This window comes from Lycorma delicatula, chromosome 9 (assembly GCF_047948215.1).
Source record: "Lycorma delicatula isolate Av1 chromosome 9, ASM4794821v1, whole genome shotgun sequence".
In the NCBI taxonomy this organism is placed as follows: domain Eukaryota; kingdom Metazoa; phylum Arthropoda; class Insecta; order Hemiptera; family Fulgoridae; genus Lycorma; species Lycorma delicatula.
In genome coordinates, this window is record NC_134463.1 from 80,149,528 (window position 1) to 80,174,098 (window position 24,571).

Sequence of the window (24,571 nt, forward strand, 5' to 3'; positions counted from 1 at the left end):
ATAGAAATATCTCAAACAATATTACATCGTCTTTTAGTATAGTGTTTATTTACTATGTACATGCATTAGGTTTACAAGAGTCGAGTTGATTTCATTATAATTTAAGTATTTTTTAAAATGTGGAATTTTGAAAAACCGCTGACAGTTGACGAATTGCAGTCCATTTTAGATAGAGATGAAGATAGCAACATATCGCAAGCAACTGCTATTGACGCGACTTATATTCCACCTAAAGTTGATGAACTTACAGATGAAGATTTTGATGACAATTTGGCTAATCGAGACCCCCTTCTACAGCAACAACTGATATAGCAGGTACGTTTGAGATTCATGTACATTCAGAAAAAGACATTGATGCTGAAATACCGAATTGCAAGGATAAACCAAAAAAATCTAAAAACTAAACCCAAAACAAACATTCCAAAATGGGAAAAAATTGAACCAATTTATAAAGAATTGCCAATTTCAGTAGAACATAGACAAATAGAAATTTTAGAAAATAAACTGGCAGGAAAATCACCCCTTGAAATATTTTTCCTGTATTTTGATAATGATTTGCTGAATATGATTTTAGAGTTCAGTATAAAATATGCACATGACAACAATCGGTATGATTTTTCTTTAAATAGTGCGTTACTAAAAAGATTTATTGCAATTTCGATACTGACTGGTTATCATACGTTACCTCAAACAGAAATGTATTGGAGTAAGGATTGAAGATAAGGTTGTTGAAATAATAAGAAATTCAATGAGCCATAACAACTTTAGAGCAATAAAAAGGAACCTGCACCTTTCCAATAACAAATTGCTTGACAAGAATGATAAATTTGCAAAAATTTGGCCATTTTTTGATGAAATAAACAAACGTAATTTACAGTTTGGTGTTTTTTCTCATAATTTATCTATTGATGAAGAAATGGTGCCATATTTTGGTACGCATTCAGCAAAAATGTTTATAAGGGGAAAACCAATCAGATTTGGATTCAAGCTTTGGTGTTTATGTAGTTCTGATGGGTATTTGTACCAATTATACCATACGGAGGTGCTAAAAAAGAAAAACCTGAATATGGTCTGGGGACAAGTAGTACTCGATCTGTTAAATGTTGTATCTCATCCGAACGAGCATAGAATTTATTTTGACAATTTTTTTTCGACATATGATCTATTTAAATTACTCAATGAAAAAAGATATTTCGCTACCGGCACTGTCAGAGAAAATAGGGTTCCTAATTGCCCACTAAAGAGTTCAAAAGTATTGCAGAAGATGGATAGAGGTTCATTCGATTTTGCATTTGATAAAAAAAAATTAGTTTTGCAGTAGCTAGATGGAATGATAATGCAGTGGTGACAGTTGCCAGTAATCACAATGGAATTTACCCATTAGCAAATACAAAAAGATATAGCAAAAAAGAAAGAAAAGATATAACTATTAGTCAGCCATTAATGGTAGCACAATACACGAAATTCGTGGGTGGCATGGATTCTCATGACAATGGCATTGGAAACTATAGAATAAAAGTGCGTGGAAAAATGTGGTGGTGGCCATTGTTTACTAATGCTATCGATTCTGTTATAGTACATTCGTGGAAACTATATTGGCTTGTAAACCATGATAAAATCAGTCAAATTGACTTTAGGTCGTACCTTGTATTATTGTTGATCAAAAGTGAGGAAACAAAAATACCACAGTGCATCGCTGAAATTTGGGGAGATAATGTTCCTTCTCCATCATTGGCAACCAAAGGTCGGCCTTCAAAAAATAGTTTGCCGGAAAATATTCGTTTGGACAAAGTAGGGCATGTTATTTCCGAACATGCAAACAAAGCTAGAAGACGATGTAAGCTGTGCAAAAACCACACAATATTTTTGTGTATAAAATGTAAAGTCCGCCTGTACTCAAAATGCTTCAAAGAATTTCATTCACCGCAAAGAAAATAAATCCTCAATAAACTAAAAACAATTTAATGTAGTTTATTCATAGTTGTTTTTTTTCTAGTTTTATAAATAGTTTGGTTTCTTTTTATGTTTTTACAAAGTTACATTTTATATTATGCTTTTGGCCAAAGGTGCGTAAACGAACCATTTTATTACTAAGCCATTACTGAATTTTTTGTTGATATGAAAATATTTCTAGCTTTATATACTTACAAATAGATGAAATAAAGTAATTAATAAAAAAAAAGTAGTGTTTATTTAATTCTGGCAATTAATGGGTTAAGTAAGGATATGATATGTATTAAGTTATGTTATTCTTAAAAAAGCTTGTTAGTATCTGAACAACTATATTAACGCACAAAATAATTAAATTTGGAGGAAGAAATCCATATACTACAAAAGAATCACTTCTGCAGTGAAAACAAAAATTGTGTGTTTGGTGTGCCATTTAATAGAAGAAATTATTCGACCCATTTCATGTTCTCTGAACAAAAACAAAATGTATTGCATTGTTAAGATCTCTCTCTCTCTCTCTCTCTCTCTCTCTGTGTGTGTGTTTAGCCTCTGGAACCACTGTAAAGTATTACTTCAAAGGATGAATGTAAATGAAATGTAGTCTTGGGCAGTCTCAGGTCGACCATTCCTAAAAATGCGTGGTTAATTAAAAATCAACCACTAAAGAATGCCAGTATCGATGATCTATTATTCAAATCCATACGATGGTACAATAGCAAAAATAATCAAAATTCCAACTATCAAATTTCTAAAGGATTTTAGACCACTCAGATCTTCTGATACACCATCTTCTTGGGGCATTTTGAAAAATATTGTGAATAATAATCCTCATTGAAGAACAGAGGAAAAACATTAACTAAACTGGAGTTATAATATAAAAAAATTATAAAAGATGACAGATTAAATAGAGGCAGTTGTGGACTTTTCACCAACTATTATAAAATCTTACTATAAAAAGTAAAAGGATTTTTAAAATTAGATTAAATACGTGTTTTATTATTTACTAATTTAGTAATTTTTGGATTCCTTGAGTTTTGAATCAACGTCACGTCATACATAATACTTACATCGTCTTGCACAAAAACAAATTACACGTTGATAAAATTTTTTAGTAACCCACCAATAAAAATTTCAGATAGATAAGAAAGGCACTAAAGAGAGATATCCAACCTCATTACAAGAGCGTAGTTAAGTGAAGCTACTAATATTTTTATTCAAATCCATAACTCATCCAACATTAAATCATGTGTGTAGGAGGGACTATATGAGAATATTGTTCAAAACTTGTTAAAAACAAAACAATGTTAAAAACTGAAACAATATCATAAATAAACTTTCATATTTGTGCAACATACTATTTTCCAAAAGGAGGTAATTACCCTTTTATAAGGTATTTGTATGTGAAACATCAATTTCTAATTTTCTTATTATACTAATTTGTTTTTCATTATAAAGCCTGTGTTCATTATTTGTTTGTTGAATATTTATAAACTTTTTAAATATCCTTTTAATTTCCTGCAGTAGTAACTAGGAAATTAAAAGGTTAAATTACTAATATCAATGCATTGGTGACATTCCATGGTAAATTTGTACATAATTAAGGAAAATAATTACAGGAATCATATGTAATTCATATATAATGTATCTTTCATTTTTTATTATTTACAATGAAAAAAAAATAGGAAAAATACCAGTCAATAGTAAACAGAAAAAAATCAAAAATTTCTTCAAAAGTAATCAATCATAAGAAATTAAAAAGTAAACCATAAAAATATAACAATATTTATCACTACCTACATTAAAATATAAATATCACTAATTTTTTAAAAATAATTAAATTATATAATGAAATACGCTGTAGTTTTAACATCAAGTCAAAAGTGCAGTATTTATCGTTTAACATTAAATTATAATATATACAGAATAATATAATAGTAATGTTATCAAAAAGAGGATGACACTAATTGCTAAGAATAGATTTATATAATCAGTGCATACATAAATATATAAATGTATGCGTACAATTATATTACATTATTTAATTTAGATAATTAACTACAATAGCCTATTTATTAATAATTTAATAAATGATGTGGAAAAAATATTCTATCTGTTATTATTACATACAATTATTAAAATATAGTAAAATCCTGCTACATGTGATGTCATGAGACCTACTGATTACCTGGATTTTATGAAAAGATAACAAAAATATTATGCATATGAATACTTAAACAAAAATAACTTATCAAAGATGCTAATTTATCAAAACAGTATGTAATTATTAAAACATAAAAAATTACCTTTCTTCAACTTAAATTATAGAATTAATATATTAATTTCAATTAAATAAATATATTCATAATAGTTTTAAATCAATCTAACTGGAAATTGATTATTATATATATATATACTGAATGTTCATGTAAAATAAAATAAAAAATGCAAGAATAAATCAATATTTATTACTAAGAAATATATTTCATAATTAAAGAAAATTAAATAATGCAACTGACTAGTTCTGGGCTGATACAGACTAAGCATGAGAATGGTTATGTATCAGGAAAAGACAAACACATATTAATGGTTGTTTACTAATCAAGTGTTTGTGTTTAGCAGCCATTCTTATTATTAGTTGTAATTTTTATACACGCAACTACTGAAAACATAATAATGATAGTTGCAGAGGAAGTTAAAACATATGACTACTGTATAACATGATATTAGGTGATATAACAATTTTATAACATAATAAAATCAGAAAATGTATATATAAATTTGGAAGATAGTAGGCTTGATTATTTGTCTTGTGCTTGTAACAATTAGGCACAGCAATGAAAGGTTAAACTTCAATTTAACAGAAGTATAAAACTAAAAACCTATCAAAGACCACAAAAAACTGAAACACCAAAATCTCTCAATCTACTGATCATAGATAGATGTTTCAAGTAATTTATATTCTAGTATCTGCTAATAAATTTGACTGTTTTCTGACTATATCCCCTAATTAATTAGCAATGCAACCCTTTGCAAGGTACTCTCATTTTTAACAAAGTAGAAGTGAGATAGATGTTTAAATACTTAATGATTTAGTGAAAAATGTGACAAGGCTGATTTCTTGCCAAAAAATGGGTCTACATCACCATATTTTTCTGAACACCAACCTTCAAGTTAATATGACGCTAAATAACACTGCCTGCAGTCAACAAAGGAACCGAAAACACTAAAGTACATAATATTTAATTTGTACAGGTTTTTCATTGAAAACCTCAATTTAAACTACACTTTTGCAGATTGCATAAGCAATCTATGAGGAAAAACTGCAGTTTTTTGAGAAACCCCTCAAAAAAAAAAAAAAAAAAAAAAAAAAAAAAAAAAAAAAAAAAAAAAAAAAAAAAAAAAGGCAACTATTTGATAAGACTGGTTGGCATTTATACCTGAAAAATGAGTTGCTGCAAGATCAAAGAAATGTAGATTTCTTATATTCTTTCTCCTGTACATACATTTTGATTTGGGCCAACTTCTATATTTCAAGCACATATAACTTGCTAAAAGAAACTGAGGGATATGTGTACAAAAGTCTTTCAGGCTTGTGTGCATATCACTCTCTACGTTAACCAAACTTCTTAATTTGTCATGCAAGTAATTCTCATTTATATGTGTGCCGTTAAGCCAGGTAAATGCCTTCATCTGTGCAGGGTCATAAACTGACTTTACCACTGTGCAGTTTTTCATACTTTGAATTCAATAATTTAAATAATATGGTACATAATCTACTTAAATAATTAAAACGCATAACAAAATTATTATATATGAAGTAATTTCATATTACCTTTTTTTGTGTAGATATATTTATTAAGTTGATACATTTAATTTTATTTTAAAATTTTTATTTTTTATCATGGAAATACTTAATTCTTTTATGCTTATATTTGGGGTGCAACAAGCCACAATAGAGCAGGTTTTACTACTACCAGTAAATTAAAATTAGAAATTATAAAAAATACATACATATTTATTAATTATATACATAAATTATTACTTTTTAAAACAGTATGTATACATACGTAGTAAAGAAAAATATCTCCATACAGGACAATTATAGATATGCATACATAAAAAAATTTAATTAGGTATATATTTTATTTTATACAACACAATATTGTAAAATAAAAATACACGCATACAAAAGATTAATGAATTAATGTTCTAACTAATAATTAGTGTTATCATTGCACTAAAAGTTATCAATTATCATATACATATGTATGTATGTACAAGAAGACTGCATATGTAACTTTTTTTTTTCAAGCAATTAAGCCGCTCAATTGTTTCACATCATCTGCAACAAATTAAGACATATATTTGTTAATGCAATAATTTCAACAAAAAGAAATTACGTTTTTAAATCTTAATGACTTAATTATGCAATATTTAGAGTATAATTAAGAAAAGGATCATAATATTCAGTAAAAAATATTTGGGTCCGATAATATTCTCTTGATCAAATGATGTTTTTACCTTAAAAGAATTAAAATCAAATCAATTAGGAGTATACTTGAGAAAAGAAATCAAAAAATATGTTTTTGGGTCTTTGTTAACCTCCTGGACCAAATGACATTTTTATCATTAAAATTATATTGTATTTAGAATATTACTGCTAATGAAATCAGAAAAAAATTTGGATCCCATTTGATCCCTTCTTGCTCAAAAGCTGTCTCATAACACTTTTTACAGTCGTGACTTGAAGAACTGAAACATTTTATCAGAAATTATAAGAAATTCAAAAATCTTTTCATGTATTAAAGTTGGGTTCCATGGACTCTCACTTCCTGCGTCATGTATATGACTCAGGTTCCTGTGTCATGTATATTAATACTAATGAAGTTGGATTTTCAATCTTAAAAATTAAAGGAAAAAAAAATCAAATCAGTATTTTAAGTTTGGGTCCCATTTAACCCCTCACCTTAAAAATTATTTATTGGAATGATTATTACTTTCAATAAGTTGGCCTAATTTGGTATAATTTTATTCAACAAGGCTAAAAAATTATAGTTCACAAAAAAAGTATATGGAAACCACATGCGTGGTTTCTCTGATGGGGTTGAAAATCTGGTTAAAACTGTGACATACAGGTAGACCAGGAGGTATTTGCTAAATGTGAATAAATAGATGTGGCAAATGTAGATGTTTCAAAATACACAGTAAAAATTAAAACTAAGAGAAAATTAAACATCTCATGTATCTAAGATTTCTTAGCTAACAGTTTTAATTTAATCTGCATATACAAAACAAATTCATAATACAAATAGAATTATAGGTAGGTATCATACTATTCAAGGATATTATATAAGGAGATACTAAAAAATTAGCTTATCCTGCTACTCAAATCCAGTAATACCAATATAAGAGCAATTAAAAAAAAACTCACTTGCGTTTATTAGTTGTTTGTACCAAAGATGATGATGGTGGAGGTGGTGGTGGTGGCGGTGGTGTAGTGAACTGCACACTGTTTGGTGGATTCTGATATGATGTTGTTCCAGGATAAACTTGACCTGCAGTCACAGAGTTAACATTCAATGTAGCACTGGCATCAATTCCAGGGACAGTTCCTGGTAACACTGCAAGAAATTCAAAGTAACAAATTAAATTCTTCCATTGAACAAAACATATATGTTTCTATAACTGTGTGAACTGAAAGGAAAAGCTTAAAGTTAATTAATACAATAATATCATTAACCCTTAGAACTATCAATATGCTGGCCCTGGCCACCTGTCCAGATTACATTATTTTTTCTTTAATTTGGCTAAAACATGATTTTCAAACTACATATTGAAATACCGGATGATGTTGTTTTCTTTAATATTATGTTATTGAATAACTTTAATAACATGATGAAAAGGCCAATAATAAATTTTACTTACAGACAGTGAAGCTTGTAGTCCTTGAGGGTGTGACACTTTTCAAAGCAGTCTCCCAGATTTTGTCCCCAAAACCAGGTTTTTGTATACATGTTTTGCAGTAAAAGCAGTAAAACTTTGTCTTCTTTCTATTATCTATTGTCAATTTTCTATTACTACACACAGCACAGCCTCTGGAGGTATTTTTCTCTTATGAATAAATAAAGTGAGGATAAGTCTTTCTTATGCGTCATTAGAGGAAATGAATTTGAGTATTTGAATTAGAGAACAGGAAATATGAATTAACAACTGAAACTTCCAAAAGCCAGAAAAATAATTTTTGCCACCATTTTATAGACTTGTGTCCAAAGTTACAGCTTGATATGTAATGTTCAGCACGATCCACACTACCCCCATATTCTTATTATACTGGCATACAACAATTGGTTTTACAACACTTTCATAAATAACACCTTTAGCTCTCCTTTCAATTAGTTCTGTGCTGTTACCATAACAAGTACTGAGCATTTGGTAGGTACAGTTTAACACGCTACACTAAACAATGAACATCATTTATATGACAAAAGGAAAAATTCTTGATTTTTCAGTTTCAGCTGTTTTAGTACAGCCTTGTCCTTAACTTCTTCAGGTAAGCCACTCCTATTTCCCATTATGGTTCCAGTCAAATGGATGTTAAATTTGTTTAATTCAAATGCTAGCTCTAGGCTTGTTTAGAACCGATTGTTATACAGGGTGATTCAAAGAAACGGGAAATTTTGAAAGTTGTGTTGGTAGCCGTGGGCGATTGATACCACTTGATAAGTGGCGCCAGCCTCTCTAACCTAACCTGCCATTTAGTTGTCATCGATCCTTGGAGTGGTGCAACGTGCATTTGCTATCAAGCGTTTTACAAAAACAATGACAGTGTGTAGGGAGCGCGTTGAGAATTTCGCCGTCATTTTAATCTGGGACGGCACGACCGTGTTCTATCAGCACATGCAATTAAACATGAATATCTAATTTTGAGGAAACTGGTTCGGCAATGAAAATGAAACCTCCAGGCCGTGAGCAAACTGTCCGTACACCACAGAATGTTCAAGCTTTACAAGATGCTGTCACACGAAGACCACATCAGTCAATCCGTCGTCTCTCAGCATCTTTACAATTGCATAGTTCGTGTTCGAAGAATGTTAGTGAAGGACTTGCAATTCCATCCATACAAGTTGCAGATCGTCCAGGAACTGAAACCGAACGATGCTGTTGTGCAAGCATAATTCTGTAATGTAATGCTTCAGAAGATAAATGATAACGAAGAGTTTGTTCACGAACTGTGGATGTCAGACGAAGCACATTTCCACCTCAGTGGATTTGTTAACAAGCAAAATTTCAGATACTGGACACAAGAAAATCCTACGCAGCTACACCAGCGTCCGTTGCACAACCAGAAAGTGACCGTGTGGTATGCTATGTCATCTTACGGTGTTATAGGCCCTTATTTTTTTGAGGATGACAACGGTCTTGCGATTACAGTGACGTCGGCTCGTTACGTAGCCATGCTTGAAACCTTTATTGTGGAACACAACAAAAGAGATTTCCACCAATTCTTAACACAGCCTGGTTTCAACAAGACAGAGCAACGTTACATACTGCACGAATATCGATGGCAGCTGTACGCCGATTGTTTGGCCAACATGTCATTTCACGAAATGGTGACATTAGATGGCCTCCCAGATCGCCTGATCTCTCAGCTTGCGATTACTTTTTGTGGGGTTACCTTCAAAGTGTTCCACAGTAGACCTGCTACAACGGAAGAACTGAAGGCAAAGATCCGAGAAGCAATTGCGGAAATTCCAGTTGAGACGTTACGTCAAAACATGAACAATTTAACGAAGAGACTTCGTGAGTGGTTACGTAGAAGAGGAGGTCACCTGGAAGATGTCATCTTTAAAAAATAAACTAAAATGCATGTATCCTAAAATGGCAACATTTGTACAATTACATGAAATAAAATTAATTTTCTTTATTAACGTTATTTCATTTTTTTTAATTTTCCATTTCTTTGAATCACCCTGTATAAGGAAAACCCACAATCTGGATTATGTACTAAGTGCATCACAATTCTTCATGGGGCAAGCAAATCAGGCTTTACTAAACTTTGGTTTGCCATAGTATGGCTCAAAAGTCCATATATATCCACTTTTAGAATCGGGAAGAACATAAACTTTTAGTCCCCCCCATTTTGTTGGTTTATAACATTAAAATTACACTACCCATATTATAACACTTAAAAATTACACTATCCTTGAAACCAACTGTGCTTTCATCAATTGATATAAAATATGATGGTATGAAATGCTCCATACAGTATATTCACAACAATTACCAATTTAACCCCTCTTCAACAGCTGCATGAGTTAGGATTTGGAGGACATAAATGGAAGACCAGAAAATCCAGTAAAATCTATTTCTGGAAAACACATTCTTAACAAATGGGTGTTTCTCAGTCCAGTCTTCAGAAAATAGTCCTGAAATGAACTTTTTTCATGCAAACCCATATTTACTAGTCTTCTAAAAAAGCTTTTATTTAATCTAATGTTACAGGACACCATGTATGCCAGAATAACCGCTGTCAAAGTAGTGTATTCTTTTGTATTTTTCCAGCTGCATATCTATTAGGCTCACTGGTGATTTTAAATAATAGTTCATCAGATATGAACTGTAAAATGTCTAGGTCACTAACAGGTTTATGACCTACAACAATGTAAAGATGAAATAATGTCACATTGAAGTCACAATGTTTAATGACCTACAATGTGAAATAAACATTGAATACAACAACCTCACTAAAATCAGCTGAGTTATAACTGTTGAATAATCAATATAAAATCATTATAAACTTTATTGAGACCGAATGCATATATTACATACATGTTTAGAAGAGCCCACTATCAAAATTTTACGATGTCGATTGTAAAATATGTCAAAATGCATTTTATCTGAAGTTCAAAAGAGTTGTAAGAGTTAAGTCTGGAAAATAACTTTGAGTGAAATTACAGTTGCCACAATGCACATGTGAAACAGTATCTTCCTTTACTCATTAGCAAATCACAACAATGACATGTAAATCATGTGGAGTATAAAAATATCAACATCTGGCAAGTGAAAAGCACACTGTGAGAATGATGGTGGTCATAAGAACTGATTTCTAGAGGGATTATTTTAAAAAATATCTTCTAATGGAGCCATTTTTTAAAAAAGGAATAATTATAAAAATCCTGTACGACTGTTTTAAAGCAGTGCAATATTTTCAAATTTTGATACAAATTAAGGTCATAAACTTACATTATTTTTTGTCAACTAGACTGGCTAATTTTTAAAAAAAAATGATACAAAATAAATTGCAGAAATAATGAAAGTAAAAGTCACACACACACACACACACACACACACACACACACACACACACACACACACACACACACACACACACACACACACACACACACACACACACACACACACACACACACACACACACACACACACACACACACACAAATACAAGGATATTTTATATTTTGAAATCATAATTGAGAACAAAACTACAATGTCATTTTATCACTTAAATGTTATTTTTCTCCAATTAAGAAGTTATGTAAAAAATTTCAATTTATTGAACCAATACTTAAATAAAAGTTTTCATATGTATAGTTATATACATATTTGGAGTTTAGCTATATTCAGTGAGTATTTGCTAAAATTTTAATTTTGAAAATCTGTTTAAATAGTCAAAATTTTTCCTCATAAAACCAATACTTGTTTTACATTTTTACACAAAACCCAGGAGTTAATAATTCTAAACATATCTGGAAAAAACCTCAAAATCAAAACCTGATCACATTTAAATATGCTGTTGTTTTATTTCTATAAATTCTTTTTCCAATTTGTTGCAATTACTGTAATTGCAATGTTGATTAGACCAGCAGTTATATCCTGCCAAAATAAACTATTTAAAAAAATAAAACTAGATTCATAATTTATTTTATCATTACTGATGTATTACTGGAAAGGAAATTAAATAATGAGGCATCCACTGTCAAAATACAAAGGTCTTATTTTGGTTGAAGGAACAATAAACTATCTTCATTTGAAAGAATCAAACCCTTGACTTCATTTCTGATGACTTGATTGAAAAAGAAAATTAAAGCAATGTATTGGGCAACAAAATAATCTCATTTGTTATCTACACGTGACCATTTACATAATTCTCTTTCTAAACATTATGAATCTTCCATAATATCAAATAAACATATATATAGTGTTATTCTCTCTCAATCTATCTTTTTCTCTTCAATGTTATATATAAGGTGGTGATTACAGCACAGCAATCTATCACAGAATACAAGTTGACACCACCACATTACATTTAACTTTTTTCCTCTACTTTAATTTTTCTTATAAACGAATTTTGTGTACTTTCTAAGTTACAAGAAAGAAAAAAGTATACTTTTAATAGCAAAAATATAAAAAGCATAAAATGTTAACATAATGGAATTACAATTTGGTAAATAAATAAATATAGAATTAATAATTGTCTATCCACATATTAAAAAAAGACAACTTTGCCATAGAAAAAAGAAAAACAGAAAAAGCATGCTTTAATAAAATGAGTTACATCCTCTAACAAAGTAAAATAAAAAAAATTATTAAAATCAAACATTATTCTGCTGCAGAATAACTTTTCATTTTTTTACAAAATACCTTTAACATTATTTACACTAACTAAGAAAATTACATAATTCCTGGTTGTTTTAAATTATTAAGGCAACTAGGAAGATAATTTTTAAAAACGTGACTAGTATGCAATAAGCTCATTTACACCTGAATTATTCACTGTCACTTCTTGCATGCAGCTAACATTTCTTTAAGAACAGGCAGTTATTAGGTTGGTAAGGGTGTAGGTTTATTCAATACAATTTCCTTTAAAAAGGTACATAAAGACTTCTCCCTCTATGAATCATGAGACCTTGCTGATGGTGAGGGGGCTTGAGTGCTCAGTGATAAAGAGTAGCTGGACCGAAGGTGCAACCATAACGGAGAGGTATCTGTTGAGAGCCAGACTAAGGAATGATTCCTGAAAGGGGGTAAGCAGCTCTTTCAGTAGTTGATATGAGCGTAGGTCAAGACGACAAACGACCATATAAACATCACTCAATCTTCTGATTATTGTGCAGCTGAAAGCAATGAAAAACTATAGCTGCTTTATTTCGTAGAAATTGTAGCTCTCTGCATTTTTATATAACAAAGAGGCACCTTCTTTCGTAAAATATACTGGAGGTAAACTAGTCCCTTGTTCACATCTCTGGATGGGGACTACTAAAGGAAGGAGTCATCAGAAAATTAAAAAATAACATTCTACGAGTTGGAGCATGGAATGTTTGAAGTCTAAAAAAGGTTAGTAAGTTAGAAAATTTAAAGAGGGAAATGGATAGGATAAATGTAGATGTAGTAGGAATTAGTGAGGTTCGGTGGAAAGAGGAAAACCACTTTTGGTCAGGTGATTTTAGAATAATTAACTCAGTTTCAAAAATGGGCAGGCAGGAGTAGGTTTCATAATGCACAATAACATAAAGAGAGTAGAGTATTTCAAAATGCATAGTGATAGAATCATTGTAATAAGGATAAAATCAAAACCTACACTGACAATGATTGTTAACGTCTATATGCTTACAAGTGCCCATGATGATGATGATGTAGAGTGTGTATACAAAGAAATTGACAAAGTAATTAAAACACATAAAAGGGGATGAAAATTTAATAATAGTTTGAGACTGGAATGCAAGCAGTGGAAAAGGCAAGGAAGGAAATATAGTGGGTGAATACAGGCTGGGCAAAAGGAATGAAAGAGGGGACCGACTTAATAGAGTTTTGCAAGAAGTATAATTTAGTAATTGCCAACACCCAGTTTAAAAATTATAATAGAAAAATATACACATGGAAAAAGCCAGATGATACTGCAAGGTATCAGATAGATTATATCATGGTTAAGCAAAGATTTAGAAATCAGCTCGTCGACTGCAAAGCTTACCCTGGAGCAGACACTGATAGCAATCATAATTTAGTAATGAAATGTAGACTGCGGTTTAAAATCCTGAAGAAAAGGTGTCTGACGAATTGACAGAATTTAGAGAAGCTTAAGGCAGCGAAGGTAAAGAAGATTTTTGAGGAGGACATCACAAGAGGTCTGAGTAAAAAGGTTAAGGTAGAAAATGTAGAAGAAGAATGTGAGAATGTTAAAAAGGAAATTCTTAAATCAGCAGAAGCGAACTTAGGCGGAACAAAGAGAACTGGTAGAAAACTTTGGATCTCGAAGGATATATTGCAGCTGATGGATGAACGTAGAAAATATAAGAATGTTAGTGATGAAGAAAGTAAAAGGAACTATCAACAATTAAGAAAACTATAAACAGGAAGTGCAACTAGCGAAAGAAGAGTGGATTAAAGAAAAGTGTTCAGAAGTGGAAAGAGAAATGAACAGTGGTAAAACAGACTGAGCATACAGGAAAGTTAAGGAAAATTTTGGGGTACATAAATTACAATATGTAAAACAAATTGTTAAGGATGTAGGATGGAGTTGGTATACTGAAATGAAATGACTAGCACTGGATAAGGAATCTTGGAGAGTTGCATCAAACCAGAAATATGACTGAAGACAAAAAAAATTGACTAAATTAATTATTTTTATAATGTTACTGAATATTTGGACTAAATTATTGAATTTTATTTTTTGAATTGCAGATCATTGACCAATCTGTATATATGACAAATAATATTTGAATGTAATTTTTGATATTAACAGATATTTATTAAAAACAACCTGAATTAATATAATAATAAATAAATGATAATTTTTTCAAAAGATGAACATCTGTCCGTATGTTATTTAAAATATCACTGTGAACAAGTTATGTTATCTGTTATGTTATTACTCCTTTTTTTTTTTACAATAAAAGTAATATCTTGTGCACCAAATAAATCAGTCTAAAACACTGATCAGACAAGCACAATGACATTTTATAACTTATAAATAAAGGAAATACAAGAAGATAACTAAGTTAAATTTCAGATTTTTATTAATTTTAAAATTTATCTCGCATATTAGAAATGCTCATACCTCAAAGTAATGTCTTAAAAATACAGGGCTTGAACAAACCTCTTTATAAGACATAATGGTTGAAATTAATATTAATTTATTTTTATAGAATAAACTTTTGGAACACAAAAGAAAAGTAAAATTGTAATACACTTAAATAATCAACAGTAAGCATTGTCACAAAAGGAATAACAAAGATCAAGTGGGATGGCAAGTGAGGAAGGTGTGTGTGTGGGACCTTCAACTTTCATCGATTTCAATAGTATAATAAAGATAAAGAAAGTGTAAAAAAAATAACACATATAAGGTGGGTAAGGTCTACATCACATTTTGGTAAAATTCTATTTCCATAGGATTCTAAATAATTTTTTGATCAACCATCAACTTTTGTCAACACAGGCATTTACTACACCTGTTATTTTTTTTACTACAGTCATTCTTGAAATTAACAAGTTTATGTATATGATGTGTGGCTATTAAATAACAAGACTAATGCTGCTGCAGAAGAATTGCGCATTCACCAAATTCATACGACCGACACCTGTGTAGCGTGAAGCCTTCTCTTTCAATTGTTGCCACTCCAGTTTCTGTAGACATATTAGTCTGGCATTCATTTAGATAACATCTGTTTTTTGGAAAAAATTATGTGTTTTATTAGAGCAAAGAATCTGTCATGTAATTTCATATGAAACTTGAAAACCACTACTGAAACTTATCTTTTATTAAAAAAAAGTACATGGCAATGAATGTTTATCATGTGTGTGGGTTTTGTGAGTGGTTTAAGCATTTCCAAGATGGCTGAGGAGATGTTGAATATGATGTTCATCTGGGTCTTGTTTTTTCAATATTCATGGGATTGTGTACCTTCACTGGGTTCCTGAAGGTCAAACTATTAATCAACATTACTACCTTGAGGTCCTTGCTCAACTCTGTGAAAAAATAAGAAAAAACAACTAGGTCCTTTTTTATTGTGGAAGAACTAGTCATGGATTCTTCATCAGGACAATGCATCGACTCACACTGTATTGTCTGTCAAGACACTTCTAGCCAAGTATAATATCCCAGTGTTAGACCATCCATCCACCTTTTTCACCTGACCTGGCACCATGTGATTTATCCGTTCCCAAAGGTCAAATCTGCATTAAAAGTTACACAAGATTTCAGACCGTTGAAACTGTGAAAGAAAAAGTGGCACGCATCATGTAAGAGCTCACAGAAGAAGACTTCCAGCACCATTTTGAACAATGGAAAATTTGCATGGATTGTAGTAAGCATAGAGGAGGGATGTATATTGAACAGGATAATAACTAAATAGATATAAATTTAAAATAAAATATTTTACAGCATTAGTTTTATTATTTAATAGCCACAACTCGATATTACACAACAATGAGGTGAATAATATCTTGTAACATCTACGTGTGTGTATCTTTTAAGCAAGATACTACATGCTTAAAATAGTAAAATTATAGAACTAAAATTACTTACCACCATACGGCTGAGGAGGAAGTGGCTGGTTTGAGTTAGAAGCAGCAATAACCGTACCAGATTGAGCAGAAGCATAAACATAACCTGGTGGATATTGATACATTGGAGGTGGTGAACCAGGAGGAGGAGGTGGAGGTGAAGCATCTTCATCTTCCTCCTCCTCACCCTCATCTTCTTCACCTTCATCTAATCGAATAATTCTAACTTTAACCTTCCTTTTCTTCTTTTTTTTCTTAGTAAACCTCTTCTCTTTTGGTAATTTTGTGGCAGGTGGCGGTGATAACGGATGGTCTTCACCAGCAGAAGGTGATGTACCTTCCCCTGGTTTAACACCATCTGCAAACGACACAACTTTTGCTTGTGTCTTATCAGCACTGCTATTTAATGGCTTCTCTCTGTAATAAAAAGCATAAAATAATTTATAAAACAATATTAAAAAATATGACAATAATAACAATACTACTAATGAAGTAAAAGCTACCAACCAGGCCAGTAAGTAGCATTGTAGCATTCAGTAATCAGCTTTAAGATATCCTGGTGATAAATGTAGATGGATGAAAATACCAAAAACCTTAGAGAAAATGAAATAAAACTACACCCCAATTTTCATTGGAGTGAATTGTCTGCTACATTAGTAGTACAATTTTAAGTGACAGTTTAAAAAAAAATATATATTTATTTTCATCATTTTTCAATACATGTTTTCATTTACAGTGAGAATAGGTCACCACATTTGCTATTATAAAGAAAATAAAGTTTTAATTATTAGCAAGAATTACTAATAAAATATGTCAATCTCTACATAAAACAAGCTTTTGAAGTATGTGATATTCAGAAAAAAAAGAGTTAAAGCACTCTGAAAAGTAGTAAAAATATTATCTGGGTTAGCTAGATTAAACAAATTAGGTCAGATTGCACAATTTTTTTTATATAAAAATAAATAATTTATTAATTTTATATGATATTTACTACATAATTTTGTCTATTAATTTTTTTCAGGATATTACCACTATATTAATAAATACAGTAATCAGCTACCTAATGAAATAACTACCTATATCAGCTACCTATTTGAAAATTATTTTGGTTTCTTACAGTAACTTATTTCTTTGTAATTATAAGAAAAAAATAAAAAGCTCAATCATCTTAAAATAATTATAATTTTCTTTGCTTTAAGGAAAATCCAATAAATCTAACAAAATACTGTTGTTTTTATAAATCTGTACATAAATCATCAATACTATTTATATGTGAGTTTGCTAATGTGCTTTCTATTTTATGCATTTTTTTCCTTGGCTTTCATTTTACCATAACGTTTTATTTCACTCTTTTATGATAAGTGATGCACAAACAATGCTCATGTATAATCCTGAGTCCTTTGAATTTATTGCAAAACAAGCATAAATTAGAAAATATTAAAATACATGTTAGTTATAAATAAATATTAGAATTAAATAAAATTCTCAAATATACAATAACATTATTATATGTTAAAATTAAAGTTCATAAAATGAAGATACATTTGTGTCTTAATTTTATGAACTTAGTTAAGAACTTGCATTTATTAACAATATAATATATATATATATATATATATATATATATATATATATATATATATATATATATATATCTTTTAAACTGACCCATCACTTTTTCAAAAACTATAAATAAGCAAAACTTTTTGTTTTTTTTCAGATTTTGATCGATAAAAAAAGAAAACACCAATTCTAATAGACTTTATGGCACATCAGTAGCTTCCTTTAATTCTGAGCTACTATGATAACAAATTCCATAACATTTTTTAAATATATACGTACATTAAACCTCAAGACAGGATGCAGATGGATAAGAAAAATAAGAGGTTCTGAAGGAAATTGGTCACCACAAAAAAGTAAAATTAAACAAAAAAAAAATTAAAACAAAAACACTCGTTTCACACTTACAAGAAAGAAACTCACATCATGAATATTTTCACTATCAGAAAGGGCATAGAGATTGAATGTGTAAAAGAGTACAGTGAAGACAACAAGGCCTGAACAGTCCCTTAAAAGAGACTTTGATAATGGATTGACTAAACTGATCCTAGATGGTCATAAAAGATGAAAAAATATATTAAACATGTTATTACCTGAAACCTGGTGATATTAATATTCCTTTATCAGGTGGTGGAGGTAACGGTTTAAATAATGCACTGTTACGTGGCTCTGGCTGTTCACCTTCATCAGCACCATTTTCAGAATCACCTAAAACCTCTGCATTTTCTTCTTCACCAGTTTTATCCATAGCTTCCTAAAATTAATAACACCAATAAAATGTAATAGTTAGGAATTGTAATTAAAAACAATTTATGCACCGTTTAAGGCATGAATTTATCAAATAGGAGTAGCAGAGTTAGCAATATAAAATACAGAATATATTACGGATAAAAATTAAAACTAACCTCAATTAGTTTCATTTCTTCATTATCAAAATCAGTATTTGATGTCAGACCTTCTTTAAATAATAATGCTTTCTGTAAAAAAAAAAAAATAAATAAATATATAATAATGAAGAAACTACAATATAACCTAAGAGTAATAAATAAAGAATATACATGATAACTCAATATTTTTACTCCCCAATAACCATTGCTCAAGTACAGATGAATTTCCTCTCACACCCATATACTCATATATATTTCCATTGTCAGTTTAACTCACACCAATGTAACATTAATTATTCAATGTTCTGTTAGAAACTGGTAACAATATATTTTTTTCACATCCGTTTCATGCAAAATAAATACAAGTTATCCAAATAGACAAATTTGTTACAATTCTTACAGGCATATACATAGTTTTCAATTAAAAAAATTCATTAAGGCAAAAAATCAAGGTATTTTTGCAGTATTTAGATTATTTATCTTAGTAAAAATATGAACAAATTTTCATACATGGTTTTTAAATTCTAAATATATGCTTAGCTTCCTCTTGACAAACTGTTTATTTCCCTTTTTCATATTTTATTGCTCAGAAAAATTTTATAAATAATTTTATCAAGAAACAATACAGTGAATAGAATTTTATTTATACAGAATAGAGAAAGCAAGACTCAAATGTTTGGTTTAGACATGCAAGTGAAGTGAGAGAAGAAAAACAAGCACTGAAAATAATGAATAGGAAGATAAGTGTGAAGAAAGACTACAAGGAAAACTAAGGAAAAGGTTCTCTCATAAAATTAAGTATAATATAAAAGAAATTAATTAAAACATTCAGTACCGAGTACTTGCAGGCGTGTGGGCTATGCATACATGCTACCTGCTGACCATAGTGTGGTGCACAGCGGCTTTTCTATCTCTACTGGCAGAGTCAGCTGGTTACTGTTAACTCGGTATCATATGTAAGCACATCAGAAACATTTATATGTTGTTACTGTGCAGATCATTTGTAGTTACACTGAACTGGCTTTTTTTGGTGGTATTATATAATTTTATTTTTTGGTAGAAAGATTATAATCAATAGATTTATTTTATAAATTTATTTGTATTTCAGCTAGAACTGACTGAACAATTATGTTTTACTTTTATTTTATTATTATACTAGCTTCCCATTGCAGCTTCGTCTGCACTATTTGGTTACTTGCATTCCCGATAGCAGTCAATCTTTTTATTTTATATTTTTAGTCAAGTAAACAGAAGCAGGTGTAGTCAGTTACACATACCGTAACAAAGGCAATGGGTGTGTTAGATGAACCACAGCACCATATAACTTCACACCCGGTAAAAAAAATCAGGATTAAAGAAAAACAAAAAATGGTTTTTAAATATTGATCTAAGAGTATTTGCAAACCCAAATCTACTGAATATCTCGTTCATTATAGTCAGGATTGGGAAAATTTACAATAACTGTTCAAAATTATTTTTACCATCCTTCTTCCCCTTTTCAAGGTCAAATTAAAAAAATCTAGAAATTGCTTATTGACATGATAATTACACTCACCAAAAAATAAGGTGATTGATTTCTTCAATTGTGACTGTGCAATTTAAAAAATAACAAGATTACTGTCATACAGAATAAATTAAGGATTTATTGTATGTAAATTTAACATAACCTTTTATAAATAAAATCCATAAAATTAAGTCTTACTTTTTTATAAAAGAAAAAAATATGATTATTTTTAAAACACTAGAAAATTAGTTAACTTAAATTGGAAAAGGTTATGAGAATGGAGCAAACTTTCAACTTTTATCTTTATTCTTATTGACAAGAATTTGACCAAAGATTCTGAATTAGGGGAAAATGAATTTTAACTGTTAAAGGCAGCATCTCAATGAATTTTTTAATGGAAAGTATTTCTTTCATAGTTGAAAAAAAAGAAGCAAAATCAACACATAAAATGTTCTCTTTCAACAGGAAAGGAAAAATACAATGAATAACAATACCTGATAGTATTATAACTAGATTCTTACACATTTAACATTTTATGCTATTATTTTACTAGTCCCTTGAAGTCTAAACTTGCAGGACTTAATAATACATATTTTCTGATAAAATTCATGCAGAATTTGACAAATTCTTACATCTTTAAAAATACTGAAGAGCTTAAAACTTTTGAAGTTTTATAAAACCTAAAACAATGTAAAAGCTATAAAACTGCTTTACAACTTTTTAAAGTACTGCTAACCTATATATAATATGTACAACTTTTTACATAATTTTATAAAGGTTTACATTCAGTTAAGTAATGTATTACGTAGTTAATAACAGATCAATTTACTTACCCTGATCATTTTCTTTGTTTTTGCTTTTAATTTTGCCTGTCGTCGTAACTCCTTCTCTTGTCTTCTACGTTCTTTTTCTAATCTTCTTTGTTCAGCTTTCTCTGCTTCTGACATGGCTATATTTAAAAAATAAATTTAAATATAAAAAAAAATTACAAATTAAAAATGAAACTGCATCAATTCAGTTTTGTAATGATCATCTCCTAGATATTCTGGATTTCATGAAGTGGAATTTGAAATGATTTTCCCTAAATATGCTTAATGATGAAAGATACTAGCCGAGCATTATAAATGTATTGCAAGATAGATATCTTGCATGACAGTGCAGGATATGTATGACAAGCTACTCAGTACCCATTCTACAGGTCAAAAAAAGCAACCTGTTAAGCCTTGGCTGCAACATTGCAATTACTTGGCAACTGGTAGTACCAAACTTGACGTACACAGCTTCACACAAAATCTTGGTAGGCCTCATTCTAACCTCCTCTGCTTGTCAGTACAGGCCATGATTTTTTTAAAGATCAATTTAAAAATCATCAAGCACATCCAGAGAATATATAAGAATTAAATCTCATTAATCTAAGTGTAGCAGTAATTTTTATCAGGGATGAGCCTGATAAAATTCTGGGGGCTTACTGTAGGTTTTGGGACTTAAACTAGCCTAGAACTACTTCCTTACAGCATTTTTTAACCCCAAATTTGAGAACAAGAAATAAAAATCTTTTTTGTCAAAAATATCTTCCTCAAAAAGTAAGGTTGAGATATAGTTACCCAGGAGGCACAGCAGAGCTTTCTGCCCATTCTTAATGGTCACTGTTCTCATGAGTTCAACAAAGGAACATTTGATTTATCTTCAGATAATGAGGTCAGAGATTATCTCCACCACCGACCACAACTGCTTTCAATCTATTTCTGAAGGAACCAGAAACTATGATGAAATTTCATCCTTTTATTAACACCAGAGTTGTATACTCGAGCAATTCCCTAATTCTTTGGAAATATGCTAAAAACTTAAATTCATGTTCACTTTACTGAACATATAAGTAAACAAAAAGCTGCAGTAGCAACACAAAGCATCAACTCACTGGATGCATATAACACATTTCAAAAGTAAAACAAACCGATAGCTGAAAAATATTTAATCAAGATACAAAAATGAAGAAAATTATACAAATGCGTTTTATGCACAATGTCTTGAAACTGGTATTTCTATCATGGTGACAAACCACATAAAATAATTTATTTTTTTGGGATTGGTTTTTTCTGTGCAAAAACCGCTTCTGTGTTATCATCGCCCGGACATGATATATTTGTTGTAATAAACTAATATCACATTTTATACCTCAATTAAAATAATAAAATTTCAAACTGCTTTACAGCAATTGGCGGCATAAGTAGCTAAAAACACACTACAATAATTTAAATATTTGAGTATAAATAGATGGCCCTAAAATACTGTAAATTATTACGGTAAAAGGATTTTATTATCGCCTGGACTAGTTTGCATGTTAGCCCCTAGTTTAAACTTGTGACACAACATCACATAAAAGATACAATTCACAAGGATATGGTGCACTGTCACAGCCCTATTCATGAGCCCTATTCACAGCAGATAATAACCTCCTCTTGACAGTTATTTCTGCATAAGGAGCTCCACGGTGAGGCACTGCTCATAACAGGGTGAAGTTCATGGTGACATCCCATTCACTTTGCCATTCATCATGAACTACTTTCCAACAGACAGGATTGTTAGAAGCAACGTAACTGGTAAAAGGAGGCTGAAAACAAGCTTCTTTCGCTCTGTCTGCACACTCATATACAATATTAACAAGAATGATTATTGCATGTGTTGTTATTCAATCCAACTATTAATAGTGTTCTGAGCATACTGCCCTGGATATAGATCAAAATGTAAATAAAGATTACAAATTTTATGTAGGCAATGCAAAGAGTTCAAAAAGTTTACAGATTACCTTTACCATACAAACTAATATTTAAATATAAAAAAATCTACAATGGAGATTATTAAAACACCTGTAAAGAACAAAAGAAAATTATTATTTTTACATACCAGGTGGCATAGGTAATGCTAAGGGATGTTTATCCTTGTTAAATAATGCTGCCATTGTAGGAGTAGTAGAAGCATTCACTTTTGTCCCAACAACCGTTTGAACTGATATAAGTGGCGATTGGGCCTAAAAAAAAAATTATAACAATTAATATAATAAATTATATATAATTATGGACCTGCCTCCAATTTTAATGAAATTTGGAATATACCTCAATATACTCAACCCACTCCAGTTACATCCCTTGTTAAGTTATACAGTACAATCACTACAAATTTCATAATTCAGCACTGTGAAGTGGTATACACATTATTCTCAGACTAAATTTGTTATTGTATTCAATTATGGGACTCAGTCTAACAATCAGCCAATTAAATTTAAGGTTAATTACATAAGGTTAGCGAGTGAAGCAAGCATTAAGTTATGTCGATATCATATAAAGTTCAGCAAATAGAATTGTTAGTTACCTAACCTAACGTTATCCTTGACATAACAAAACTAAATTAAATTACCTAACCTAACAAAACTTAATTAAATTTCACTTAAACCAAGTTACTTACTCCATACATATACACTGCAGATTTACCAAAACTTACATCTTAAGCTTAACTTTACTTAATTTAGTCTTACATGAATCCAATTTAATTCTTAACTTAATTTCACTGAAAACAAATTATTTAGTCCAAAAATAGTGTCTATCACAATTGTTCAGTGCTGACTTTTTGGTGAAAGTACTGTATACCTTATGAGGGTTGTAAATTGGGTGAAAGGAGTTTCTGAATAATTTCAATTGCAATGAATAACTTGGATCCTAAATAAGGTATACTCTTAAATTTCGACAAAATTAGAGATGAGTCCATAATTCTATATAGTTATTGACTAAAGATAAATAACCTACAAAGTAATTTTTTTTTACACATATCAATTTAATTTATTTTAAAATTATTACCTTAGACTCGACTTAATTTCAAAGCTGTTATTAAAATTTTAATCATCTCACTGATTTCAGACACAATAAAAGAATATTATAAAATAAAATCAATAGATGAAAATAATTATTACACTCAAATTGTAAATGGTCATGTTTATAAAAATATTTGCTTAAAAAATTCAGGAGTTTTAAATAAAAGCCTTTTAAATAAAATTATTCAAGGTTTACCTAGGTTTTAAATTACCTCAAACTACTCATATATGAATCTGTTTTAAAAGGGAGTAATTAAATTTCATCATTGAAATCTAATATTATAT

At 30.1% G+C, this 24,571-nt stretch overlaps 1 protein-coding gene across 3 annotated transcripts in view; it reads right to left on the minus strand.

The window, feature by feature from the left end:
- Positions 1-6,219: 6,219 nt before the first annotated feature.
- The window catches only part of LOC142330595 (uncharacterized), a 111,561-nt gene continuing 93,209 nt past the window's right edge, over positions 6,220-24,571 (minus strand). For all 3 annotated transcript variants that reach the window (XM_075375988.1, XM_075375987.1, XM_075375986.1), the window contains exons 9-15: positions 23,326-23,449; positions 21,255-21,370; positions 18,936-19,007; positions 18,624-18,784; positions 16,493-16,887; positions 7,382-7,571; positions 6,220-6,292 (exon numbers count right to left, since the gene is read on the minus strand). In XM_075375988.1, the coding sequence (XP_075232103.1) occupies positions 6,289-6,292; positions 7,382-7,571; positions 16,493-16,887; positions 18,624-18,784; positions 18,936-19,007; positions 21,255-21,370; positions 23,326-23,449 (1,062 nt within the window). In that variant the 3' untranslated portion in view covers positions 6,220-6,288. The remainder of the gene's footprint in view (positions 6,293-7,381; positions 7,572-16,492; positions 16,888-18,623; positions 18,785-18,935; positions 19,008-21,254; positions 21,371-23,325; positions 23,450-24,571) is intronic.